At 35.7% G+C, this 24,866-nt stretch overlaps 3 protein-coding genes across 6 annotated transcripts; 2 read left to right on the forward strand and 1 right to left on the reverse strand.

Moving 5' to 3' along the window:
* Positions 1-72: 72 nt before the first annotated feature.
* LOC142555588 (uncharacterized) lies at positions 73-10,883 on the reverse strand. Of its 4 annotated transcripts, XM_075666525.1 has the most exons (27): positions 10,747-10,883; positions 10,471-10,613; positions 9,911-10,023; positions 9,626-9,752; positions 9,238-9,336; positions 9,093-9,161; positions 8,492-8,626; positions 8,345-8,413; positions 8,192-8,247; positions 7,913-8,072; positions 6,984-7,148; positions 5,346-5,430; positions 4,771-5,001; positions 4,546-4,640; positions 4,383-4,425; positions 4,035-4,192; positions 3,476-3,586; positions 3,243-3,311; positions 2,991-3,134; positions 2,508-2,582; positions 2,258-2,434; positions 2,062-2,147; positions 1,403-1,457; positions 1,036-1,161; positions 813-926; positions 579-695; positions 73-440 (listed from the first exon to the last, which is right to left on the reverse strand). In XM_075666525.1, the coding sequence occupies exons 2-27, from the start codon at positions 10,585-10,587 to the stop codon at positions 378-380; spliced, it is 2,859 nt and encodes a 952-aa protein (XP_075522640.1). In that variant the 5' UTR covers positions 10,588-10,613; positions 10,747-10,883; the 3' UTR covers positions 73-377. The 4 variants fall into 4 exon arrangements, 3 of the variants coding, with proteins under 3 accessions (XP_075522640.1, XP_075522659.1, XP_075522654.1); XM_075666544.1 differs by lacking the exons at positions 9,626-9,752; positions 9,911-10,023; positions 10,471-10,613; positions 10,747-10,883 and having other exon boundaries at positions 8,345-8,408; positions 9,243-9,336; XM_075666539.1 differs by lacking the exons at positions 9,626-9,752; positions 9,911-10,023; positions 10,471-10,613; positions 10,747-10,883 and having other exon boundaries at positions 8,345-8,408.
* A 3,660-nt stretch (positions 10,884-14,543) lies between these two features.
* On the forward strand, positions 14,544-18,342 carry LOC142555601 (auxin efflux carrier component 7-like). Its single transcript, XM_075666556.1, has 6 exons — positions 14,544-16,166; positions 16,278-16,560; positions 16,642-16,727; positions 17,114-17,271; positions 17,713-17,789; positions 17,898-18,342. The coding sequence occupies exons 1-6, from the start codon at positions 14,891-14,893 to the stop codon at positions 17,962-17,964; spliced, it is 1,947 nt and encodes a 648-aa protein (XP_075522671.1). The 5' UTR covers positions 14,544-14,890; the 3' UTR covers positions 17,965-18,342.
* A 2,083-nt stretch (positions 18,343-20,425) lies between these two features.
* Positions 20,426-22,191, forward strand: LOC142555610 (uncharacterized). The gene has a single exon (XM_075666568.1). The coding sequence runs from the start codon at positions 20,970-20,972 to the stop codon at positions 22,023-22,025; it is 1,056 nt and encodes a 351-aa protein (XP_075522683.1). The 5' UTR covers positions 20,426-20,969; the 3' UTR covers positions 22,026-22,191.
* Positions 22,192-24,866: the final 2,675 nt, after the last annotated feature.

A 24,866-nucleotide genomic window follows, 5' to 3' on the forward strand; every position in this document is an offset into this window, starting at 1 on the left:
TTCGTAGTGTTTGCGTCCTCTTCTCTTATTCTTTCATTATACACACAAATTCCTCGATTCTTTCAAAATATATTCTTTCATTTCATGAGATTTTGCATATAACGAGAACCAATTAGTGTAACAGCGTATTTTTCTCATTTCTATAACCAACACGAAAAAGAAAAAGAAATTGATTTCCAGTTAGGATTCGTATTGCAAAATTCATGCCCAAATATTTTCTACACCGCCTAGAGTTGAAAGTTAGCAGTAGCGTTCTTGATTAGTCATTAATCTGCTCCGGATCAACATGAAGCTTCGTATGGTGGTTGTGAGTAAAACAGTAAATGATGATAAATATATGCCACTTTCTATTACCAAGCTTGGTCTCAGAGTACCCATTAGCGTTTCCTCTGGTAGAGTGAATATCCGACAAATGCAGACATTAGAAATGTCCAAAGTACCTACACAAAAAAGTAACCAAGTTAGAAATTTTCATGAAGATGGATGATCTACTAAATGATGCAAATATGAATATATAAAGATTTCACAATTGTAGCATTAAAATGAGGGGAGAGTTGGAGGGGTTAGAGGGGGCATACAGTATTGATTGCATGCCATCTTTCAAGACGTTTGATCCTCGACTGCATTTCTTCAATTATGCCTTCTAATGGGGATGCTTCTCTACTTGGTGATGATTCTGAAGCCGAACTACAACCCTGTTCAATGTCATGACAATTTGAATACAGGACCATTTAGTTGTATTGCAGTTCAAGATCATAAATTTAGGCTACAAGGATCGATGAACAACATAAAATAAAACTAGAAAATAGTACCTGGGAATGTATATATTCCACAAGTTCTTGCAATCTTGCAGCTTGCTGAGAATGAATCCCGATTGAACCTCTCTCCAGAGATGGTAACCTTTCCAGAATTATTTGAAGATAACTCTGAGACAACGGGGTTAGGAACAGAGACAACTTAATGAATGTTTAACAACCCTAAGAATCAATGTGGCCAATTGGAGAACAGACAAATGTATAAGAAACAAGACTGGACCTTGGTTGTGTATGAACCATCAAGCTCAAGGGTAGAACCAGCAGCTACTACTGTTTCTTTGTTGACACCCTTAATTTGAATGTAAGGACTCGGGACGTCTTGTAAATGATCAACCTCGACAAGGATCTAAAAAGAGGAGGAGATACATTAGTCCTATGCAAGTTGGGTAGGCTACATAATCCATTTTCTTGATAGCACCATCTGAAATTAAAGCCTGTCTGATTCCCATATCATTTGACTAATCGTGAACTTCAGACAAAATAAAATTCTGAAAGGTCCATGTCAGCTATCTGATTGAGTTCTTAACTGAGCTTGATTTCCAAGACATAATGATTACAAGATATCTTTTCAAAGAAGTATGTATGACCTTTCCATCTTGGTAAATGTATGCAGACGCTTCAATATATGCCACAGCTTGATACCTGAAGTCATATGGATAACATATAAATTCAAATAGCACGAACAAAGCTACAAATAGAAAACGTGATAAAAAGTGCTCAAATCTCAATGCAACAGAGGAAAAAAGTAGTGGAGCTGGAGCCATCTTATGCACAAATAAACAGAGAATGATTGAAATGGATAATGAAAACAATTAAAATGGGCAAGAAGTGGTATATTTTAACTTCTTAGAATTAGAATAATCATGAGAGACCTAATTGAATGTCTATTCATATCTTCATGTTTTGGGTAAAATATATGCCCCTATATCAAATTTGGCCGCAAACAAAACTAACTAGGTCTGCAAATCTATAAATTTTAACCAGATAGTGAAGACACTATGTGCTATCAACAAACTGATACTTCTATATATATGATATTCTGCCCAAATAATCGACCAAACTCTTTCCACAACAAAAGTTTCTTGGTTTGACAAACGTTAAATTTTTTATTCACATTCTAATTTCAAAAACATGATTTCTTAAATAGTTACCACCATGTGAAATCACCTACTTATTAAAATACAACGTAATAGGATGATGAAAGAAATGAGAAATACATCACCTTTGACAACAAAAAATGACATACCCGAGATTAAGAAGGCCGGAAACTGTACTTATGCTGATGTCAAAATCAACTTTGGGCTGAATAACAAAATTCCCTTCTCTGATAGGCTGCAAAAGGAAAGAGACCATGGGGGGTGGGGGGAGGGGGTGCGGATAATTAATAAGGTTTTATATATACAATGAAAACTAGATGGAAAAGCCATCTAAACAGCACAAACCTCTCGGATCAGCAGAGCAAATCTACCTTCGCATATTCTGACTCTTATACAATCACTCTCTGTAAGCTGTCCATTAGAAGGTACTCCAGACTGCCTTAAATATACGTCGATAAAATTTTGCACTGAACTGCATATCTTAGTGGGATCGAGAATTTTCAGGATGTCTTGGTAAGCCACCTGTGCATTTACAAGCATGTTAAAAGCAAAACATTCATGAAATTCAAGCACGGAAGAATAAATAAAAACTTACTTGCTTATTACTTTTTAACACAAACAATGAACTCTCTGGTGAAAGCACTGGGTCAAAGTCGTTTCGGATTTTCAGCTGCATCCAATTGACAAAGAATTCTATTTCTTTAACCATTGTTTAAAAATGCACTTAATCAGCAGAGTTAGATTAACAAGCACATAATAAGTAGAGTTTTCTCTTTTTTTCCCCAAAAAGGTATTCGAAGATTTGTGTGAAGATAGGGATTTATTTTGTAATTTAACTAAAAATAAACTGAGATCGATGCCCAAAAACCACTTTCTGACCTCTAAAATCCAGCCTATTTAAGCAATTTGTGTTTTTTTTTAAATAACCAACCAAAAAAATCACTTTGTTTATAAAAACGTTGCTTTTGAAAGAGCTTCACATCCAAATGTGTTCTTATGTGCACCATGACTGTTAAAGCACGTCTTTTCCATAATACAAGAACAAAAAAAGAAACTCAAATTAAATTGAGGAACTAACATGTGCTTGGACAAGATGCGGTTCTATATGTTGCTGGAACATAGGAAATACTGTCGTCATTATTTCATTTTGGGTCATGAAGCAGCCAACTCTGTTTTTGTCTCTTTGAACCCGAGAAATAAGATGTGAATGGACCCCACCAACCTGTTTAATACCAAAGGTTTACTTTCAAAGAGGTAATCTTACTCAAAAGTTGAGGGATCACAAAAACTTAAGCAAACAAAAGTTGAGTGCAATTGACATTGTACTCACAACAGCAATCCACAAGTCCAGAGGTTTTCTGATGTCAGGATGCAAAGCATAGACGCCTTCAAAAATTACCTTGAAAAACAAGCAAGCAAACTTCTTAGACCTATTATCGATCCACAAATGATAGTGAGTCCTAGACCAGTTTATCTTGATTCGACGTGATTTAATGGATATCCATTCAATCACGTGGAATTAAGATATGAAATAAATCAAATGATCACGATTCCAAGACGTACCACGCCGCAATCTTCAGATACTTCAAGTTCTTTGAAACCACTGCGACCGCCAGTCTCCAGATCAAAGATAGGTATCTTGGTTCTTCGGCAATTTTTTATGTCATCAATATTCTGCCGATGGTCAAAAGAATTTTCAAATAAAAGGAGCATAAAAAATTTCCACCGGAGAAGAATTAATGTCAATCAGCACATTTCTCCTCTAGTGTTTTCAACTAGTCAGTTTATTAAAAAGTTATAAAGGAGGCTATGTATTGGTCAATAGCTACAGAAAGGTGGTTATAACATGTTTTATAAATTCATAACACTATATTCATTTTACGGCTCCATTCCGCAAACCACTGTTTTACGATGCTTCTTTCCATGAGTAATCTGATAAACTTACAACATCCAAAAATTACTTTTCCACCATGTCAATTTAAGTAAATTATAGCCATCAATATTTGTTCCAACAAGCTGATCAAAATAAAAATTTATTCAAAATCATTTTTAAAAAATTATAAAACCACAGAATATAAAATGAAGGACAAGAAAAACAAATAACATAAATAAAAATGCATACTTTTGAAAGTAACGCCAGATCAAGAGCGCTGAAGTCATCGAACTTGAAATCTTTCATTTGCTCCGATTTGTAATAGCTTTCAAGGGAAACAACTTCACAACCAATGATATTTGCCATCTTATGAGCCAAACTTGTCTTTCCTGATCCACTGGGACCTCCTACAATTAAGTGACGATATTATAATAAAAAACTGGAGTCAAATACCAAGATTTTACAGATTCGGTTATTTTCAAACTATCACAATACCAAAAGAGCAACAAGACAATAAAGAGTCAAGTTTAGCAACAAAGTTGATACAGATCCTAAACTAGTGAGCAGAGAGAGAGAGGGACAGGAAGTCTATCTTACCAATTCCAACTATGACTGGAAGAACTTTATTCTTCAATAAAGCCTGCAATGATCATTTGCAGTTCACGAAGTTAATGTTCAAAAAAATTTCAGCAAAGATTTGAATTTCAACATTCAATTGTACAGGAGAAAAATAACCCCACAATTATATTGTAACGCTCACTTGTATTGCTTGTACAGCAAGAAGCAATCCTCTATCCAAATCATATGACTCAGGCAGTGGAGCAAGCTTAAAGGCACCCCTGGAAGAGGAAGGACCTGTAGTTTTTTCATGAAAATATTCTAGCCACAAATAAATTTAAAAGACTTCCCAGTTTAATTTACTTCCACTTTATTTTGGGGCAGGATGATTTTTGCTCACTGCAATTAAAAAAAAACACGCACACACCAGCGACAGCCCTCTCAGTCTGGAAAGGATCTGATGAGATAAATTGCCACGTTGCTAATGGTTCCATCACGGACTTGGTTGGCGATCGAGTCCATGGCTGTTGTAAATCCTCAATTCGGTTGTCCAGCTTGGGAATTATACGAAGCGGCTTTGGAGCTTGGATCATCCTTTCTTGAGCACTTGGCAAAGGTGCACTAGACAAAGGTGGAGGTGTATTAAGCCGTGGTACCCCTGCAACTTGGAGAATTTCGTTAGATACAGTTGATAATTTGTATCGTCAGAAGTAAAAGAACAATAGAATATACACCAACTTCTAGTCACCAGCACTTGGTACAGTTAATTTGTACAATTACCATGTCATTCACTTGTCTTATTTCCACAATACTTTGGTTAGACATCTAACTCGAGCAAAAGAAACGTGACACAGCACATCACTTTTTTATTCCAATCAGGTTTGAAACAACTGACGAAGCAGTTTTCTACAGCTGACATGAGATCGAACCATCTAAATCACATCTGTTCACAGAAAATTTCTGGCATATAAGATAGAAAGATATACATGTCCGAGTTCAAACCTTGCCTCTCAAGGATCATCTCAAGATATGATTTTGTGATCCATGGTCCATTGATACCCATCCTGGATGATTCAGCTCCAACAATCTATAGAAGAGATAAAATACGTCAAAGTATAAACTGTGAAATTAAAAATAATAAAAGGAATTAACAACATCAAACATAGTAAAGGGCTTATGTCAAAGTATAAACTCTGAAATTAAAAATAATGAAAGGAATTAACAACATCAAACATAGACTAAATTTAAAAATGAGACTGATGGCGTGACAATAACTAGAAATCTATAAGCTCATGGACCACAAATTTTATGGAGTCAAGGTCCGAACTAGAAAAAATTATATCTCATGTGAGAATGAACTAATTAATCCCTATGGATCATGAACATTTGGGGGTCAAGGAACAAACTTAGATAATTAAAAAATAAAAAGATCATTACAAAGGTGGACCAGAGGTCAACTCAAAAAAGAACTGGGGTAAACCGAAAAGCCTAAGCCTACTAACAAAAATACAACTTCAATCCCTATACAAATCTGACGCAGAAAAAGTTTAAAATCCGAAGTTGACTCAAGCCAACAAAGAACTCTAAACTGAATCTTGTCCCAGCAACCACCAACTGAGTCTTATAGATCATAAAAAATCCTCATGTTTCTCTCCAACCAAACAGCCCAACAAATGAAATGAACTACCGTATTCCAAAAAAGTCAGTCCTTCCTTCCCAGATCGCGTCCTAAATCCAGTTCAAATAAATCCCAACTAGTTTTAGGAACGGCCCGAACTAAATCCAATTCCACCAAGGGTTTGCTCCAAAGCAAGCTGACAAAAGGACAGTGGATAAGCAAAGTGATCCTGAGTCTCCAAATCTTGCCTGCACAAAACACACCATCTACGACTAGATAACACGAGGGATTCCTCCTCTGCACAGCCTCCTAAGTCGGAAGTTTACCAAGAATAGCTGTCCACGAGAACATTTTAATCTTAGAAGGAATCGGCACTTTCAAATGAACTGATAATGCAAAAAAGGAGGAAAAGTAGAGGCTGGGAAAAAAAACTCAAAAAAAGATTTAACTGAAAAGTTATCCGAAGATTCCAAAGCCCAAATTCTAGAATCTGCCACACTCTGAATGATATAAATCCTCTCCAAGAAACCTAACGACAAACTCAAACCTTCTTCATCCCTTAGGTCCCTGTGGAAATGCAAGTTCCAAGAAAGGGAAGAAAGACAGAGTGACACTGCTGAAGAGATGAAAAAAGAGATCGGCTGATTATGAGCCACAGAAATTTGAAACAATGAAGGGAAAAGATCCTTAAAAGAAAAGTCCCCCCCACCCCCCGATCCTCCCAGAATCTGGTCCTGTTACCCCATTTGACCACCTCCTTTACAGACCTAAGAAAGCCGGATAAATCCTAGAGACGAATTTCCAAGGGCTACTAAAAGTGGCATTCTTGGCTAGAGAATGCAAGCCGAGTTGACAAGAGAATGCACATTACACGAGCTGACACAAAGATTAAATGCATAGAAAATGACATGCTAATAACAGCATGGGGGCTATCAAAATTAAAAAACTGTATAGCTGCAGATATATTCAAAACAACTATTAAAAACATTAAGTTCTTGTTAAAGAAGATGAAGATTCCATACTTTTCTACTTGTGCCCCTGAGTACTATATAGGTCTCTCCAAGAGTATCGATTGTCTCCAATGACAGTGAAAGATTGCCATCAATAACTGAGGTTGATGCCCGCTTGTAACTGACCACCACACTATATCCCAAAGCCAGCAATCCACCCAAAGTCATGCGTCCAACCTGATAAATTGAGGAGGGGATAAATACCGTTAGATATCTGTGACAGAAAACCCAGAGGTTATTAGCTGTAAACCATTTTTAAAAAAATGTACATATAAATTACAATGAAAGAATTCAAAGATAGATTACCAAAAACAAGATTGTCATAAGCAATAGCACGTCAGAAAACATCAATATAATCTGTAAAAACTTATTATATATCAAGAAACGTTCGAAGGTGCCGGTTATGGAGAGCACAAACTGTTAATTTACAAGATAATTCACCAATGAGAAAAGCAACTAGGAAAAACTAGTCTCCTAGCAGAATTGACTGTTTATTTGAAACACAGATAGTGCAAAACGAGAAATACGCATTCACATCAATTTTTGGGGGCTTTTTGGCCAAAAAGAACCTGAAAAAGGAGCAAAAACCAGTAACTGAGAAGTAACAAACAAATGCATGGGCCACATAAATATAACAAAAACATATTACAGAAGCCAGAACCCAGATTTCCAGTTCGAATTTCTGTTGAAGGATTTATCGATTTAATCCTAGGTCAGATACTCAAAATTTCTTTTGAAAACAGTGAGACAGATGGAGCTGTAAACAGAAATCACGCCTTGATGTTTTTTGTTAAAAGAATTTTTGAAGAATGTAGCAAACAAGTAATATTTCTCTCCACTCCACATAGCTACTCTTCAGAGATTCGTTTCAAAGTACCATAGAGAATGAAGTTCACATATGGAAGACAACACAGATGAAATAGCACGTGTTAATAATTTACCTCAAATTCAGCTCTTGGCCGTATGATGTAATTTTTGTCAACAATCCTCTGATCACCGAGTGATAAATAGTACTTAATACCAGATTGCCGCACCTTGATCCAGTCATTGATTCTTGCTTCTTCACTTGCTGACGGAGGTCTGAGGTACATTTCAATAAAACTAGAAGCAAAAGTAGACAACTTGAGACACCAGTGTGATAAAGAAAGGGAAAAATGAATTGCAAATAACTATTTTCATGGATAAACATGGAGGTAAAATAGTATGGCTCAAACACTGACTTGTCGCGTTGTGCTTCCTTTCCATGAAAAATGTAGGCAGCTTGCCCACTTTGAGACTGTCACACACCAAAACAAAATTGGAAAGTTGACTGACTGTGTATATTCAAATTAACTAAGAATCAAAACCAAATGTTAAAACCCAGTTTAGTGTACCTCACTCTTGCATTTGACCTTGTAAATAGGCTCTCTGAATGATGAAACGAAACTGTTGTTAATTCTGATCTACAAAAGAACACATCCAATCAATAATAAGATTAAAGTAATCATTAAGAGGAAACAAGCCGAATATTGAGTCCCAACCTGTGCATGATGAAGATCAGGCTCGATATGCTTTCGGAAGAGTGGGAAAATGCTGTCAATGAGGTAGTCCAAAGAACAAGACCCTCCAATATCATATTGAACTTTAGAAAGTAGACTAAAATGAACACCACCAACCTGATTCGCCATATGTATCAGAGACTTGGAATTAATTATCATAACAAGATGGCAAATAGAAATCAGATAGGGAGAAAAATCAAAGCTTTCAATTGGTTAGCCTCTGCGATATCCCATTTAAATCTTTTTCAGAATTACAAACAAAGAGGAACTACAAAATGGTGTTTTCTTAATTTTACAGAACTTGACCACACACAACAATTTGTGAGAATAATTGTTGAAAAGTGTGGAGAAAAAAACAAAGTGATTGTTAAAAGTTTGTGAATGTAAACGATGATTTTATATCAGAAATGAATTGTGGCAGAAAACGTTAGGATGAAAGTTCTGTAAAAAACTTAAGACCAAATAATCTTTAAAAGAACATGAGCAAACTGTGAAAAATGCAGACCATCACGGTGTAAACCACAAAGAAACTTTTTGAGTATAACTATTTAAATAAATTCTAAAAAAGTTGAGGAAGAATTACCACAGCAACCCTTATGTCTAACAAAGAGCGTAGTTTTGCATGCAACGCATAAGTGCCATCAACTATTACCTACAAGCGTAACATTGAGAATGAAACTCGTTATGATTAAAAAGATTTATCAGAAAGCACTGAAAAGCAGTCTTACCACACCAGATGAATTGTTCTCTATAGCGTTTGAGCCCATACATATTTTTCCTTGAAAATCAAACATTGGGATCAATGTGTCATCGCCGTTTATCAAGTCCTATAACGAACAAGAAGCCTGGTTATATAATACAAATTTTGAAAATTTATGGTGGTAAAAATATCAAAAGCAGTTTGTGCTTCAAAAAAAAATTCTTCCAAGAGTCAAGCACTAGACAATATTTCATCAGAAGTATATATCAACAACTCCAAGGACATGGTAGCATTTCAATTAATCATTAAACAATCCTTCAAAATGTTAACCCCTTTCTGGGCATGCACTCAAATATACGGTAAATATCTACTCTTTTTGAATGCTCGAAGACAGTTACTGATAAACAAAAGGGTACCTCAAGATTCTTCACAAGAAGGTCAAAATCTATTGAATCCAAATCGTTCCCTTCATCGATTCCTGTTCGATAGTTCTCCATAGATATAACAGCACAACCGATCACAGATTCTACTTTTTCAGCTAAGCTTCAAGAATCAAAACATTCAAATAATTTAGTACTCCTTAAACTCATTTAAGGCCGATAGATAATGCAGAATAGAGCTTCCTGCAAAGTCCAGAAATATGTATGCTGTAACATAAAAGATTAAAGGCAAGTGAAAAAAAGAAGAAGAAAGACACTTGCCTAGATTTTCCGGACCCGCTCGGACCTCCAATGCCAACAGTCACCAAGCCCTCTTTCTTTGATCTAAGTTCTTGAATGGATTTCACCAACAAATAATATCCGCGATCAAAAGACTGCAAATTTCCGGAAACCCATCATGCTTATATGATTGAAATTGATGGCTCCAAAATTATCTAAAACTTAGGATACACATTTCATCGCCCACGAATTCCTTCCCCCAACCCCCGAATAAAGAAGCATAAAATAAAAACTTATTTCCTGCAGGTAGAGGAAAAAAATATGCCTAATTAACTGAACTGCTTTCCGAATCCTAATACAAATGCAGTCATTCAAAAATCATAAATGCAATGAGGCAAGAACGAGATCATATCCCACAAACTTTTGACATCAATCTACCCAAACAATAAGGTCGATGAAAAACAACCCACATCAGTTCAATCTTCGAATCTCAAAATTGAACAACTTCCAAAAATTGAACTATTTTCACCAATTAAAGAAGTCAACACTGGAACTGAAGGAAAAAAACAAAATAAATTACCCAACAAAGAAAATACAAATACCACATGAAGAGGAAGTGACTGGAGAATCGAAGAATAAGAGGAAGATGTGGAGGGCTGTTGTTGATAGAAATCACGCCCGCCTTCTTGAAATACCCGCTGAACCACTTCATCATCCATTAGTTTTTTTGCTCTGCGCCGATAAACTGAAAATTGCAGATCAAATTTATGTTGGTGGTGATAAAAGTTCAATCTTGACGAAGATGGCAGTTTTGAAAAAAGAATATTAGGTTCTTTTGTGGGTTCTACACTTGTTACGTGCACGAATATTGAGAATACTTGTGATAGAGATTTGTGGTTGCTTTACTCCTTTTGTTTTCGTTCCCGGAGATGGCGATTCGAAATTGAGAAGGAAAAGGTGCAAGATTCTTGAAATGAATCGAAAATAATCTTATAGTTCGCAAACCTGACGAACTTTCAGTGATTATATACTTTATTGGAGCGGAAGATATTACTTGTATAAGAAATGGGTTATTATATTTTTTTAAAAAAAATTAACATTTACTACATTTGACTTACAGCTTTTTAAAAAAATTAAAAATAAAAAGCAATTTATAATGTATGATAAACAAGTCGTTTTGAAATTTCAATATTGATGTAATTGGAAATCTTCTCCAGTGCATTAATTTATACATATACAAACCAAAAAATGAAAAACTCACCTTTAACGTTTGTCTTTATCGAATTTTACTCAACATATGATAGAAAATAATCACAACAATAAGCACATGACAAAAACTTGTGTGAAATAGTTTAATGGATCGCATTTTGTGAGACGGATCTCTTATTTGGATCATCCATTAAAAAATATTACTTTTATGCTAATAATATTACTTTTTATGCTGAATATCGGTAGGGTTGACCCGTCTCACAGATAAAGATTTGTGAGACCATCTCACAAAGACCTACTCTAAGCGCATATACAAGGAACGTTTTGAGAAACAGAGAAATTATTGGTGTGTGCATGCATCCAAGTTTCGTTTAAGTTTGCAATAATTTATATCCGTACACTAATTTATATTCCTAATATGGGTCGATTTGATCATAATTACAATGAAAAACAATAATTTTGAGAAAAAAAGTAATATTTTTTTATGAGTTGTGATCCATTCACAAAATTTACCCATAAAAAAACAATCTCACGAAAATTTTGTGTTTTTTTAAGAAAATTGGTGAGTATGAGTTTAATTATATTCCATTAAAATTTGCTTGAGCCTTAGATCGATAAGTTATAGGTTTTAAATTTATATAAACACTAGTAATTGATATGCGCCATGTTATGTATTAGACAAATAGTTTTTAAAACTTATACAATAGTTTTCTGACTATATTAGCGGGGAAATAAGCTTTTAGTGTAAATATAATTTAAATTTCAAGAGCCACTAAGCCTTTTTTCAATCCATGCATATTTTTATTTTAGCATTATTTTTAAATTTTTCACTCTGGTTTTGATATTGTAGATGTTGCAGTTTTGTATACTTAGGTGATGTTTAGTTGGCTTACTTATATGATCAATCTAATAAAATATTTGGTCACAATTTGTATCACATCATTCAAATAATTAATTATTTACAACATTATTGAGTTAAAGTTATAATTTAATCATTCATATTTTTTTATTTGTATTACTAATTATTTTTAAAAAATATCATATTAACTTATCATTTCATCACAAATTTAATCAATTAAATCAAACATATAGTTATTTATTCAATATCATTCCGCATCTAATTCAAATATTTATCTATACAATTTCATCAATCCAAGCAAACGAACCCTACAGGATTTCCGATTTTGGCTTTATTTTGGATTCTGAATTTAGCCGTTTAGACGTGTCTCTTAAAGTTTTCGTAATCTTCTATTTTTTTTGTCAAAATTTCTTCATAATTTTTCCTGTTGAAGTACGTAAAAACCCGAATCAAGTCAAATTATTATTATAGATTAGGTGCCTGCAATGGGATCAAACCAAGTTATTTTTCCCCACAACAATCAAGTGTTGTTTCTAAATCTAGTTGGCTGCCATGCTTCATTATTTTTGCTTTGTCGTGCTAATACAATAGCCTGTAAATTATGTTAGTTTGTTAAATCTAACAGAAATAAGGTTTTGATAAAATAAATTAAACTCATAACCATTTGTTATCGTACTTACTTGAACGAACAACCTACTTACTGGAACAACCAACTCGAACTTGACAATATTCTTGATTTTTGCTCTTACTTATTTGATGTCTTCGTGTGTTCCTTGACTGTGTGGAATGATTGGGCCGGTGAAACTATTTATTGGTTTATGGCCCAAATTAGTGTCACTGACCAGCCCATTTGTTTCCAAATTATTGATCGCAATAATTTAGATGGAAGATGTCAAAAAGAACCAACAGAAAGCTCATTGATGTCAAATATAGTACCTTAATAGCAGTCGACAATATTTATTTTCGGACAAAAACTTGTGTGAGACGGTCTCACAGGTCGTATTTTGTGAGACAGATCTCTTATTTGTGTCATCCATGAAAAAATAATATTTTTTATGCTAAGAATATTACTTTTTATTATGAATATCGATAGGGTTGACCTCTCTCACATATAATGATTCGTGAGACCGTCTCACAAGAGACCTGCTCTTATTTTCGTATACAATAATTGTTATCAGAGTAGAAATTAATATTTATTGAAATGATGTATGTAATATGATCAAGATAGTTACACAATTAGTCTCTCGTTTATTTTATTTTAAAAAATAATTATATCTGAACATATCTGTGTGGGCCTACTTGAAGTCCATAGAAACGGTACATAGAAAACAAAAGGTGGCTGTGGGCCTAATTGAATTGTGGGTTGGCAGTCCATTGGGTCAACTGTCAAATTATTTCCTACCATACAGCATATATGGAGAGAAGAGATTTGGATTATTCTTGTTGGATGATTTATTATTACCAGCGAAAGAAGTATAAATACATGTGATGTATGAATAAAACAATGAATATTATATATACCAATAATGAATTCATGATCATTAATAAATCGGGGTGAATTATAAAATTTTGGTATATTTTTTAATTATTATTTGGATAAAAATGATGTAATTATATTAAATATGTGATTTGTAATGATAATATATGAATTTTTGGATTTTTAAGTGGATTATATATTTTACCCTTGTATAGTACTAATATTATTTTGGTTTTTTGTTTTTTGTTTTAAATTTCAACACACACTTTTTTTTTATTTCAACAATTCAAATATCAATGTAGTCCCTCCATAATTTGTCAAATTTCACTTTAGTCCATCAATAATGATAAAAAAGATTGTACACACATGCATCGTATGTGCAGAGTAACTAGTATGATTTAATTATTATGTGGTGTTAGAAATCAAAACATTACAATTGAGTTGCTTTTTAAAAAAAAAACAAATTAAAAGAAAACTAAAAATCTAGAGGTAAAATCAATTAGTTGAAATAATCAAATCAAATTATGAAACTTCTTCGATATCATTGGTTGGGATCATATACTACCTAATCTGATTTATAGATCCGAGTATCTTTACGAGTCAAACAAAAGTCCAAACAAAAAATAATTTTAGATAGGACTATGAAAAGAAGCTTCACTGGTATATAATTGGGCAAGCTTAAGTACTTTACCGATTTCCACAGACTAGTGTGGGGGTGTGGGTTATCCGACAAATGTGACATAAGTGGACAAAGCAATGGAGAACCAATTCGATTGTCGTAAACAAATGGATTATGTTGTAATTATGGACAAGTGAGTAAGTTGAGAAATCTTGAGTCCGAGTGAGAATCTTGATCATGCTTTTCGATCGAAAACAAATTGAGTGAGCAGACCACATGCAAGCAACACTTTTTTCAAACAATAGGGTAGTGACCTTCCCATGCTTATTAGGAAAAAAAACAGTGCAACTCGAGCTGAGGTAGAGTGATGAGGGGTGAGTTCGGATTCTACTCTTGTATTAATCTAACTATTCAAATCTGATCGGACTCAGAACTTGCAAAATTTAATGGAAAAAATTTAAAATAAAAACACCACCTCAGATGCCATATCCCTGCCCACTTCAAATCACTCAAAAAAGAAAAAGAAAAAGAAAAAGAAAGGTTCCCCTTCTCTCTATATATATACAAGAATATACACAATCTCCTGTAATTTACACCACCTTTATTTCCGAACACCCCAATCTCTCTCTCTCTCTCTCGGTTGTATTTTCTCTTTGAGGTGTGGAAAGACACTGCTCTTTTTCCACAGCTGAAAAAGGAGCATATATCACTTTGATGAGTGATAATTAAGTAAAAGGGTCTCTGCTTCGTCTTTCTACCCTACTCCTCCCCTATATCACCAACCCGATTCGAAAATATTTGTCAAAATTTGTTTTTTTGGGAGAAATTTAGTTCGTTGTTCTTGAAAATACAGAGAAAATGATTACCTGGCATGATCTTTACGTTGTTTTAACTGCTATGGTTCCTCTCTATGTGGCCATGATCTTGGCCTACGGCTCCGTCCGATGGTGGAAAATCTTTTCTCCGGATCAATGCTCTGGCATCAACCGATTCGTCGCCATTTTTGCAGTCCCACTTCTGTCTTTCCACTTCATTTCCTCCAATGATATATATGCCATGAACTTCAGATTTATCGCTGCTGACACGCTGCAAAAGATTATAATGCTGGTACTTCTTGGGTTGTGGGCAAATTTCACCAAAAATGGCAGCTTGGAATGGGCCATAACCATTTTCTCTCTTTCAACTCTTCCGAACACTCTTGTAATGGGGATTCCGTTGCTGATCGCCATGTATGGAGAGTACTCTGGCAGCCTCATGGTGCAGATCGTGGTGCTCCAATGCATCATTTGGTACACTTTACTGCTGTTTTTGTTCGAGTACCGTGGCGCCAAAATACTGATAATGGAGCAGTTTCCTGAGACAGCTGCTTCAATCGTATCTTTTAAGGTTGAATCCGATGTCGTCTCTTTGGATGGGCAAGATTTTCTTGAAACAGAGGCGGAGATTGGAAATGATGGTAAGCTTCATGTTACCTTCAGGAAATCTAATGCTTCGAGGCGTTCACTCGGGCCTGGTTCCTTCGCAGGGATTACTCCCCGTCCTTCGAATTTAACAGGGGCTGAAATTTACAGTTTGAGCTCTTCAAGAAATCCAACTCCAAGAGGGTCCAATTTCAACCATTCAGATTTTTATTCGATGATGGGATTTCCAGGGAGGCTGTCTAATTTTGCTCAATCTGATACGAACAGATTGTCTAATTTCAACGTAGCTGAAATGTACTCGGTTCAATCATCCAGGGGTCCAACTCCAAGGCCTTCGAATTTTGAAGAAACCTGCGCTCCAGGGGCTCAAATGAACTCGCCAAGATTCGGTTACTATCCCACACAGACTGTTCCAACTTCTTATCCTGCTCCAAATCCTGAAATTTCGTCCACTATTCCAAGAACAAAGGAAACCCATCAGCCCCAGATTCAGAATCAAGGCAGTAAAGCAAATCACGATGCTAAAGAGCTTCACATGTTTGTGTGGAGCTCGAGCGCTTCGCCGGTGTCTGAAGGAGGTGCCGGCGGTGGTGGCCTACACGTTTTTGGGGGACCGGATTTCGGTGCTTCCGAGCAATCCGGACGGTCTGATCAAACTGCCAAGGAAATCAAGTTGTTGGTTAATGATATACCTCAAAATGGAGGATCTAAAGGTAAGATTTATTTATTTATATTGATAAAGAGGAAAACGTGAGCGCCATTCATTTGCTGAAGAGATTAAACAAACATTGCTCACAAGTTTTTGAATTATTTCCTTATTCTAGCTGTTCCCCAAACTGGGGACTTTGGTGGAGAAGATTTTAGCTTTGGTGGTGGAGGCAGAGATCATGGAAGTGATGACAGAGATAAGGAAGGTCTCACAGCGCAGTCAAAACTGGGGTCAAGCTCCACCGCTGAGCTAGACCTAAAAACAGCCGGTGTTAAACATATGCCGCCAACAAGTGTCATGACTCGCCTCATCTTGATCATGGTTTGGCGTAAACTTATTCGAAATCCCAACACTTATTCCAGCCTCATTGGTCTTATCTGGTCTCTAATATCATTCAGGTAAGATTAATCCAATCAAGAATATAATTGGATAACTGGTAAAACATTTTAGTCCTTAACTATGGAGATGTTTGATTTCAGGTGGGGTGTGCACATGCCTAAAATTGTAGCACAATCAATATCTATACTCTCTGATGCTGGCCTCGGCATGGCCATGTTTAGCTTAGGTGAGTACGTACTCAGATTCTTGGACTAGATATTTACCCCATCAGAATGCTACTTATCTCTGACCAGATTTTTCTCGAAAGTTTTAGAATTGAATGTTTCAGAGTTCCTTTACTGCAAAAGTTCTGGCCGTTAATTCTTGGGCATGAAAATACGATGATATAAACAACTTTTTTTTTCCTTTGTAAAAAAGCAATAACTTGTAAAAAAGCAACAACTTGTAAAAAAGCAACCCGACATATGGGGCCGATCGATAAGCATAATATACTTGCGGTCCTGAACTGGACGGATGCTGGATCCCTTTAAACCAAAATGTGCCATAGTAACAATGGTGGTTGGGATCTTACAGGTTGGAATTTGGTTTGACCGATTTTTTATTGCTTTACAGGTTTGTTTATGGCCCTTCAACCGAAGCTGATAGCATGTGGAAACACCGTGGCGGGTTTTGCCATGGCTGTGAGATTTCTCACAGGTCCGGCAGTAATGGCTGTGGCCGCGATAGCCATTGGCCTTCGTGGTACCCTCCTCCACGTCGCAATTGTGCAGGTGACTTTTGCTTTCACATTAACATTTTTACAGTGAAATTTTTACATGATTATGCATGCAATAATAACGGGTCGAAGACACCATTTTTCCTAGTTTGAGCTCGTGAAAGATTGATCAACATTATTCTTATATTTTAAACGATTATCCAACGGTTCAAATTTTACACACCCTATGCTCTTGGGACTCGGGTGTTGGGGACCATGCGCCAGCTTGTAAATGGGGAAAAATGACAACATCTTACTTATTTTAAATGTTGGGAACTGCTGCTTCTCAATAAACGATGGTTCTTTGATTAGAACTTCAAGAATCTATAACTTTTTTTATACATGTAAGCGACATATTTATTGTATTTCAGATTCATTTAATCTGCTGCATGCGTTAGCTTCAAGAAAACCTCGTGCTGCAATGTTTTTTGTTCCCTGACATATTCTTGTCCATTAGGCTGCACTACCACAAGGGATTGTTCCGTTTGTGTTCGCAAAAGAATATAATGTTCATCCAGCTATTCTTAGCACCATGTAAGAAAATTTTCTAAACGCAAGGGCCCAGTTAAATTTGATTTCTTTGATTTCACATGATCAATCTTCCTGTTTTTGAGAAATGATTTATTCTTACTGTGATTTCAGGGTTATATTTGGAATGCTGATCGCTTTACCAATCACTCTGGTATATTACATACTTCTTGGGCTGTAAGATTCTCGGACCAATTAATTCAAGACATATATCGATCGATGGTCGAAGATAAATTCCAATGTTTGATGTCATTATCAAATCATAAACTTTGTCGCTAACTTCGGATTTTGAGAACAAACGTAGAAAAAATTTATTCCTTCCCAAGAATTTGGAGGCAGTACTGATAGTTGACAAAGATTATCCCCTGATTTAAGGATTATGCCCAATTTAAAGCCAAGAAATCACGTAAAGTAAGATCAAGGGAGGAAATAATGTTGACTGGTCTTGTTTAAAGGGGAACAAAATAGAGGAAAACGTGGAATTAAGCACAAGAGATTATTGAAGACTTTTTCCAATTTAGTGTCTTCTTGCTTTTCCTTCCTACTTTCCAAGATTTTCTCCCCCCCCCCCCCCCCCCCCCCCCCCCCCCCGTGTTGATTGTATCATCGTTTTGATCGTCATGCTAAAAAAATATAATTTATTACTGTTTGTGTGAATCCTAAATTATATTATTCTTTATATAATATAATGTTTGATTCAAGTTGTCGAAAGATTAGAGTTATCCATTTATTACATATGATTAATAATATAAATCTCGAAATTTGAAATATAATTTTCAATCTAGAAATCAAATCTCCTCCGAATTCTCGAAATCTGAAATTAACTTTTCAATCAAAGCAAATAATAAAATGCCAAGAAAATGAAGACAATGGGGGTTGAGGGGGGCCTATGTGCCTTGGAAATCACATTATCTTTTCCAAATAGCTTTTAGTGAATGTTGGACTTTTTTGGCAAAAAGCTTTTCTTTAGAAGGAACGAGATAAGAGAAAGATAAGTCTGCTTTCCCATAGTCGTTGATATCTCCTATATTTAAATAATGTGATTTGATAATTACGTGTTAATTTTTTTAAAAAAATTTTGCACATGATAAAAGAGGTATGTTAGTAAAATAAATACACGTGACTATGCAACATTCCCATTAATCCATTTCTTCATTTAATTCTTTTTTTACCTTTTTTTTTCCATTTTCTTATAAATCATGAGTTTAATTATTATTTTTAAGTGCCCTATAAAACTTTGTATATTACAAACTTAAATCTAATATACTATTTAAAATTGAAAGTAGCAAAATATTCAATTAAAATATATTTCAAGAGATGATTTATTAATAAATCAATGGATAAATGAATTGCAAATCATGAATTTCGGAATCCTCATTGAGCAATGTTGCATTACTTTAGCTATTCCAAATTGAAGGATAACATAAAATAGGGTATCCATTTCCATTGTTAACTAGCTCGTCATGCTTATCAATTCTAATTTCACATCATCAACGATATTATATACTGTTGATTCAGTTTTTTCTTATTTTGTTTAATCTTTATAGTTAGCTGAATTGATAATATATATATATATATATAACGGAAGCGGTTTGATCCAACCAACCTACATCCTAAGGTTATGCGCATATATCAAGCAAATCTGTTAAATCTCATGTGTTACACTTATAAAAGAAATATTCAAATGAAAGACTATCTCATTCTAATGACTTCTTTATACAAACACATTCAGTAAACATCACTTGACAAGCATCACTCGTCTTCAATATCCCCAACTAGAACTCCCTTCGATAACATGGAGATTGTTCTCACGCGAAAACGTCATCTTCCTCTCCTGAGAAATGAATCATCAATCAGTTAACCTTCTCCACCATCAGCAATAAAAAATCTCTTAAAACAAAATGATAAATGACATTGTTCGAATCTTGTATAAGCAGTTCTCACGACACAGAATACAACACGAAATGAACATGTTTGTTGTGACTCGTTGATTTTCGCACCAAACCAACATGACAAGTTCACAACATAAAATATGTTATATACAAAAAATATCGTTTTCTCCCTAAAATTCACATTCTTCTCCCGAAAAATAGTGCATAAAAATAACAATCAAATCAACTCTGAAAATTTTACATTGAAATCTCATCAGCCATCCTCAATCACACGTGACCATTCTCGACAGTCTTCAAAATGAACTATAACTCCAATATATAGAGACTCATAATATCCAAGACATACAAAATCTTTCACATTATCTCCTCGTATCAAACAATATAATATCTCTTTATATCAATTAAATTAGAGACTCATAATATCCAAGACATACAAAATCTTTCACATTATCTCCTCGTATCAAACAATATAATATCTCTTTATATCAATTAAATTAAATTTATTCAAAGAACCGAGGGTCATAAAGCAAAGCACTCAATATAATTTTTCATAAATACTTTTTTGAGATGATCTCACGAGTCAAGTTTAAAAACAAATATTTTATTTAAATCATAATTTTTTATGCCAAAAATTTTAGTAGGATATTTGTTGCACAGAATTAAATAAGATTTTATATGAATTTTTGTAATTTTTTTTTTTAAAAACGTGTCTTGTTTTCCTTGTCTCCTCCCTCTTCGTCTCTACTTTCATTACGCACTTTTTCTCTCTTCCCAATATCTACGACAGATCTATCTATATGCAAAGAACTTGCGATGTCCTCATCTTCCATGAAAGTTAGTGAGATTTGATTTTTATTAAATTCTCTATTTCGTTTTCTTTACCTGAATTTTTGTTATGATTTTTTCGTTTGGGATTGTGCATATATTGTGTTTGTCATAATTCATTATGAATCCTACATATATTATTGTTTGATACGATGTTTATACTTGAAACTATTTTTTTTTTGTTCAACTTTCACAATATTATTGCTATTTATTTTTCCATTTTAACCAGTTTTTAGATATTATATTTCAAGTGAAAAACAGATAATTTTCGAACATGTTTTGAAATTTTTAATTATCACGTAGAATTGAATTTTGAGGGCATATTTTGTTTATTTAAAAGTTATAATTTTTAGATAATAATGTTTTGTGGAGGAAGTATTCGGGGAATTAAAGTCTAATTCTAATCAGATATAACCATCGATAGATTCAACCATCGGATCAGATCGATCAGATCGTACAACGTCCAAACATGTTCAAATCCATCCTCGTAATCCTCGTCCTTGTTTTACTCGTCCGAGCAACAGACTCCCGGAAGCCGCACGTCATCAATTTCCGTTGGCCGGGCCTCTACCCGGAGTCCTTCACCTGGGACCCCAAGTCGGATCACTTCGTCGTGGGCTCCACGCGCCTCCGCGAGCTCATCTCCGTCTCCGACGCGGGGGTCACATCTGCCCTTACTTCCGAATTCACCATCCCATCCAACTCTTCCTTCCTCGGGATCGCCCTTGACCCCAGGCACGACCGCCTCCTCGCCGTCGTCCACCGTACAGCCCCTCTCTTCAACGCCCTCGCATCGTACCACCTCCCCACCTTCCGGATTCTATCCCTCACCCACCTCCCTTCCGCCGCGGTTGCCAACGATGTCGCAGTTGACTTCTCCGGGAACGCCTATGTCACCGACTCAGCTAACGACGTCATCTTCAAAGTCAACGAGCACGGTGATGTCTCCACCCTCTCAAAATCCAAGGTCTTCAAATCCCAAACCGTGGACACCACCGCGTGGTACCGGGACTGCGGCCTAAACGGAATCGTTTACAACACCAAGGGATACCTTTTGGTCACTCAATCAAACACGGGGAAGCTGTATAAAGTTGACGCCGAGGACGGAACGGCGAGAAGGGTTATCTTGAACAGGGACTTAACGGCGGCCGATGGGATGGCCGTGAGGCCAGACGGCGTCGTTCTTGTGGTGTCGAGGCACAAGCTGTACTTCATCAAGAGTGACGATAGCTGGAGCGAGGGCGTTGTGTTCGACGAAACGCCTCTGTTGGAGGAGCGGCAGGCGAGTGCGGTTGCGGTGGGGGCAGAGAACAGGGTGTATGTACTATATGGGCATGTGAATGAAGGGATGATGGAAGATTCGGAAAGGGGCGAATTTAGTATAGTAGAGGTGGAATCAGAGTCGGAGAGTAAGGAGGAGAATGTGTGGATTTTTGTGTTGATTGGTTTGGGTTTGGTTTACTTCCTGGTATGGAGATTTCAAATGAGACGTCTTGTGCAGAAGATGAACAAGAAAACTGCTTGATTTTTAGTTTTTGGTTTCCACTTTTGTTTGAGTGTAAGAATTTTGTTGGTGGTGCTGATATATGAAGATTGTTTACCCGATATCAATTTTTGAAGGAAAATTCTGTGTTATTTTGAGACTTCGTGCGTGGAACATATAAATATATACTGCTTCATTTTGGTTTTCAGTTGTTTCAGTATATAAAAATTTGTTGATGCTTAACATATTTCTCGACTTGTTACTGCATGAAGAATATCTCATGGAAAGTGTCTTGATATGCTTCACAAATTGAAACAAGATAAGAATTGAAGACCAGGAAACGTATCAGTATCACCCATTAGACAACCTCGTCTGTTGTCATGCTACAAACAACTATACGAGATTGAGAAATTTGTAATATCGTAGATCTTTTGAGAAGGTGACGTCTGCACGTTAGACGGAGATTATACGGTATCAGGGAACAACACGCACGTATGCGAACGCGTATATTTACGAGCTTTGTATCTCACGAGACACCTGTAGACTTTCATCACCACCAATTTCGGAGAGGTGATGCCATTTTACCAAATGGTCATTGGCTATAAAAGTATATTAATTATTCATTAAGTTATATATTATAGCACGTACGCGACAATTCATGTTCACATATTTTAAACACAATTAATTATTTTTTAAGATATTTAAAAAATCAATCAGAGATTTGTAGAATTAACTAAAATAAGATTTTATAATCATTTTTTATTGAAGAAAGAATATATTGGGTATTTTTGTCCATTCATAATTAAAATAATGCATAGAAGTGTACATTTGAATATGTAAAAGATAAAAACTTATGTGAGACGGTCTCACGAGTCATATTTTTTTAGACGGATCTCTTATTTGAGTCATTAATGAAAAAATATTACTTTTTATGTTAAGAGTATTATTTTTTATTCTGAATATCGATAGAGTTGACCCGTTTCACAGATAAAGATTCGTGAGACCGTCTCACAAGAGATACTCTATGTAAAATCCGTAAATTTAACATTTTTATTTGATTCATGATTAAGCAAAAGATACACGAGTTGTGTGTCTATAATTAAACACGAAAAGATACTTTTAACAGTCCAAAAATTATGAGGCCACACGGTACATACTGTTAAATAATGTGTACACGTCATTGACACAGGGTCGATAGTTGGATGGTTATCTCATTAGTTAGACAGCTGGACACTAGCTTGATTAGTTAGGATATAAATAGCTTGACTTTTGTAATCAAACAATTAATTCTGGAAATTGATTTTACTTTCCTCTTCTTTCATTTTTTCCTCTCTGAACGAGAGGCTCAACTGCTTCAATGGCATTGCTTCTCTTTAACATGGTATCAGAGCTAATCTCTTCCGCATCTGATTGAATCTGTCCATGGCAGCACATACAACCAACTTTAGCTTCAGTGATCCCCTCTATTTGCATCCATCTGATGTTCCAGGTTTTTCGTTGGTTTCGGAACTCTTGATTGGTACAGAAAACTATGGAGTTTGGAGTAGGGCAATGCTCTTAGCACTGCGAGCGAAAAACAAGCTCGGTTTCATCAATGGATCCTGTCGCAAGCCAGCTGATAATCATCCTACTCTACATCAATGGGAGCGATGTAACGCAATTGTTCTCTCATGGTTAATGAGTTCGGTTTCGAAGGAAATTTTCAGCGGGATCATATATTGCACAGAGGCTTCCGCTGTTTGGACAGATCTAAAGGAAAGATTTGTTAAAATTTGTGGATCGGGAATTTTTTCTCTTCACCGTGAAATTTCACATCTCTCACAGGGCTCTTCATCCATTTCAATGTATTTTTAAAACTTGAAGAAGCTATGGGATGAGTACTCATCTCTGGTTACGCTTCCTTCGTGCGGATGTGCCACTGCTAAGGCATATCTTGATCATGATCAACATCAGCGTCTTCTACAATTTCTAATGGGACTGAATGAGACGTATGGGCATGTTCGTAGTCAAATTCTGATGTTAGATCCCTTGCCATCTGTCAATCAAGCATATTCCATTGTCAGTCAAGAGGAATCGCATCGAGCAGCTCTTTCTTCTCATCTGAATGCTGAATTACCTGCTATTGCTTTTTATTCTTCTTCGAATAAAAAAAGTGGATTCAGTAAAATGCGAGCATTGCAACATTCTAGGTCATACAAAGGATCAATGCTTTCGTTTGATTGGCTACCCTCCTGGTCACAAATTGCACAAGAAGTTTCCTCAATCTAAGAACTACAAGTTCACTCAGAAGCCTTCGAAATTCTCTGCTCATAATAGTGTCAATACTACGGCTGATCCTTGCAGTGTCTCTGATGAATCAAAAGCCATTCCTCATATGGCTCATACCTTTACTGATGCTCAATATCAGCAATTATTACGATTGCTTGATCAACCTATGTCCACTCCAGAGGCTACAGTTAATTTGGCAGGTGCATTTACTAGCCTGATGACAGTTTCAAAGGACACTGATTGGATATTAGACACTGGGGCAAATGCTCACATTACAGGTACTTCAAGTGTTTTGCAATCTACTCAGCCGTGTGCTTCATCCTCTGATTCGGTCAGGCTGCCAAATGGTAACATTACCCTTATTCTTTCATGTGGTTCAATTCAACTTTCCCCTTCATATAACCTACCCAAAGTTCTTTTTGTTCCTGATTTTAGCTTTAATTTTTTATCCATTTCCCAATTCACCAGAGATCATAATTGTTTTGTTGTCTTCTACCCAAATTTCTGTTTATTTCAGGACCTCTTCACTAGGAGGATCACGGGGATTGGTAGACAAAAGCATGACTTATACTATCTTGATCGATTCCATAGCAGTATAGCAACACATGTTCAATC

The sequence above is a fragment of the Primulina tabacum genome, chromosome 1 (genome assembly GCF_025594145.1).
Source record: "Primulina tabacum isolate GXHZ01 chromosome 1, ASM2559414v2, whole genome shotgun sequence".
Taxonomy (NCBI): domain Eukaryota; kingdom Viridiplantae; phylum Streptophyta; class Magnoliopsida; order Lamiales; family Gesneriaceae; genus Primulina; species Primulina tabacum.

What these genes read in the sequence shown, in the direction of transcription:
- LOC142555601 (XM_075666556.1), top strand. Translation starts at nt 14,891, where the DNA reads ATGATTACCTGGCATGATCTTTACGTTGTTTTAACTGCTATGGTTCCT. An exon ending in TCCACGTCGCAATTGTGCAG is followed by an intron (nt 17,272 to 17,712) that starts GTGACTTTTGCT and finishes CTTGTCCATTAG; the next exon opens with GCTGCACTACCACAAGGGAT. An exon ending in CCAGCTATTCTTAGCACCAT is followed by an intron (nt 17,790 to 17,897) that starts GTAAGAAAATTT and finishes CTGTGATTTCAG; the next exon opens with GGTTATATTTGGAATGCTGA.
- LOC142555588 (XM_075666525.1), bottom strand. Translation starts at nt 10,587, where the DNA reads ATGGATGATGAAGTGGTTCAGCGGGTATTTCAAGAAGGCGGGCGTGAT. An exon ending in AGCGGGTCCGGAAAATCTAG is followed by an intron (nt 9,753 to 9,910) that starts GCAAGTGTCTTT and finishes TGATTCTTGAAG; the next exon opens with CTTAGCTGAAAAAGTAGAAT. An exon ending in TTCTTGTGAAGAATCTTGAG is followed by an intron (nt 9,337 to 9,625) that starts GTACCCTTTTGT and finishes TGTTCGTTATAG; the next exon opens with GACTTGATAAACGGCGATGA.
- LOC142555610 (XM_075666568.1), top strand. Translation starts at nt 20,970, where the DNA reads ATGTTCAAATCCATCCTCGTAATCCTCGTCCTTGTTTTACTCGTCCGA.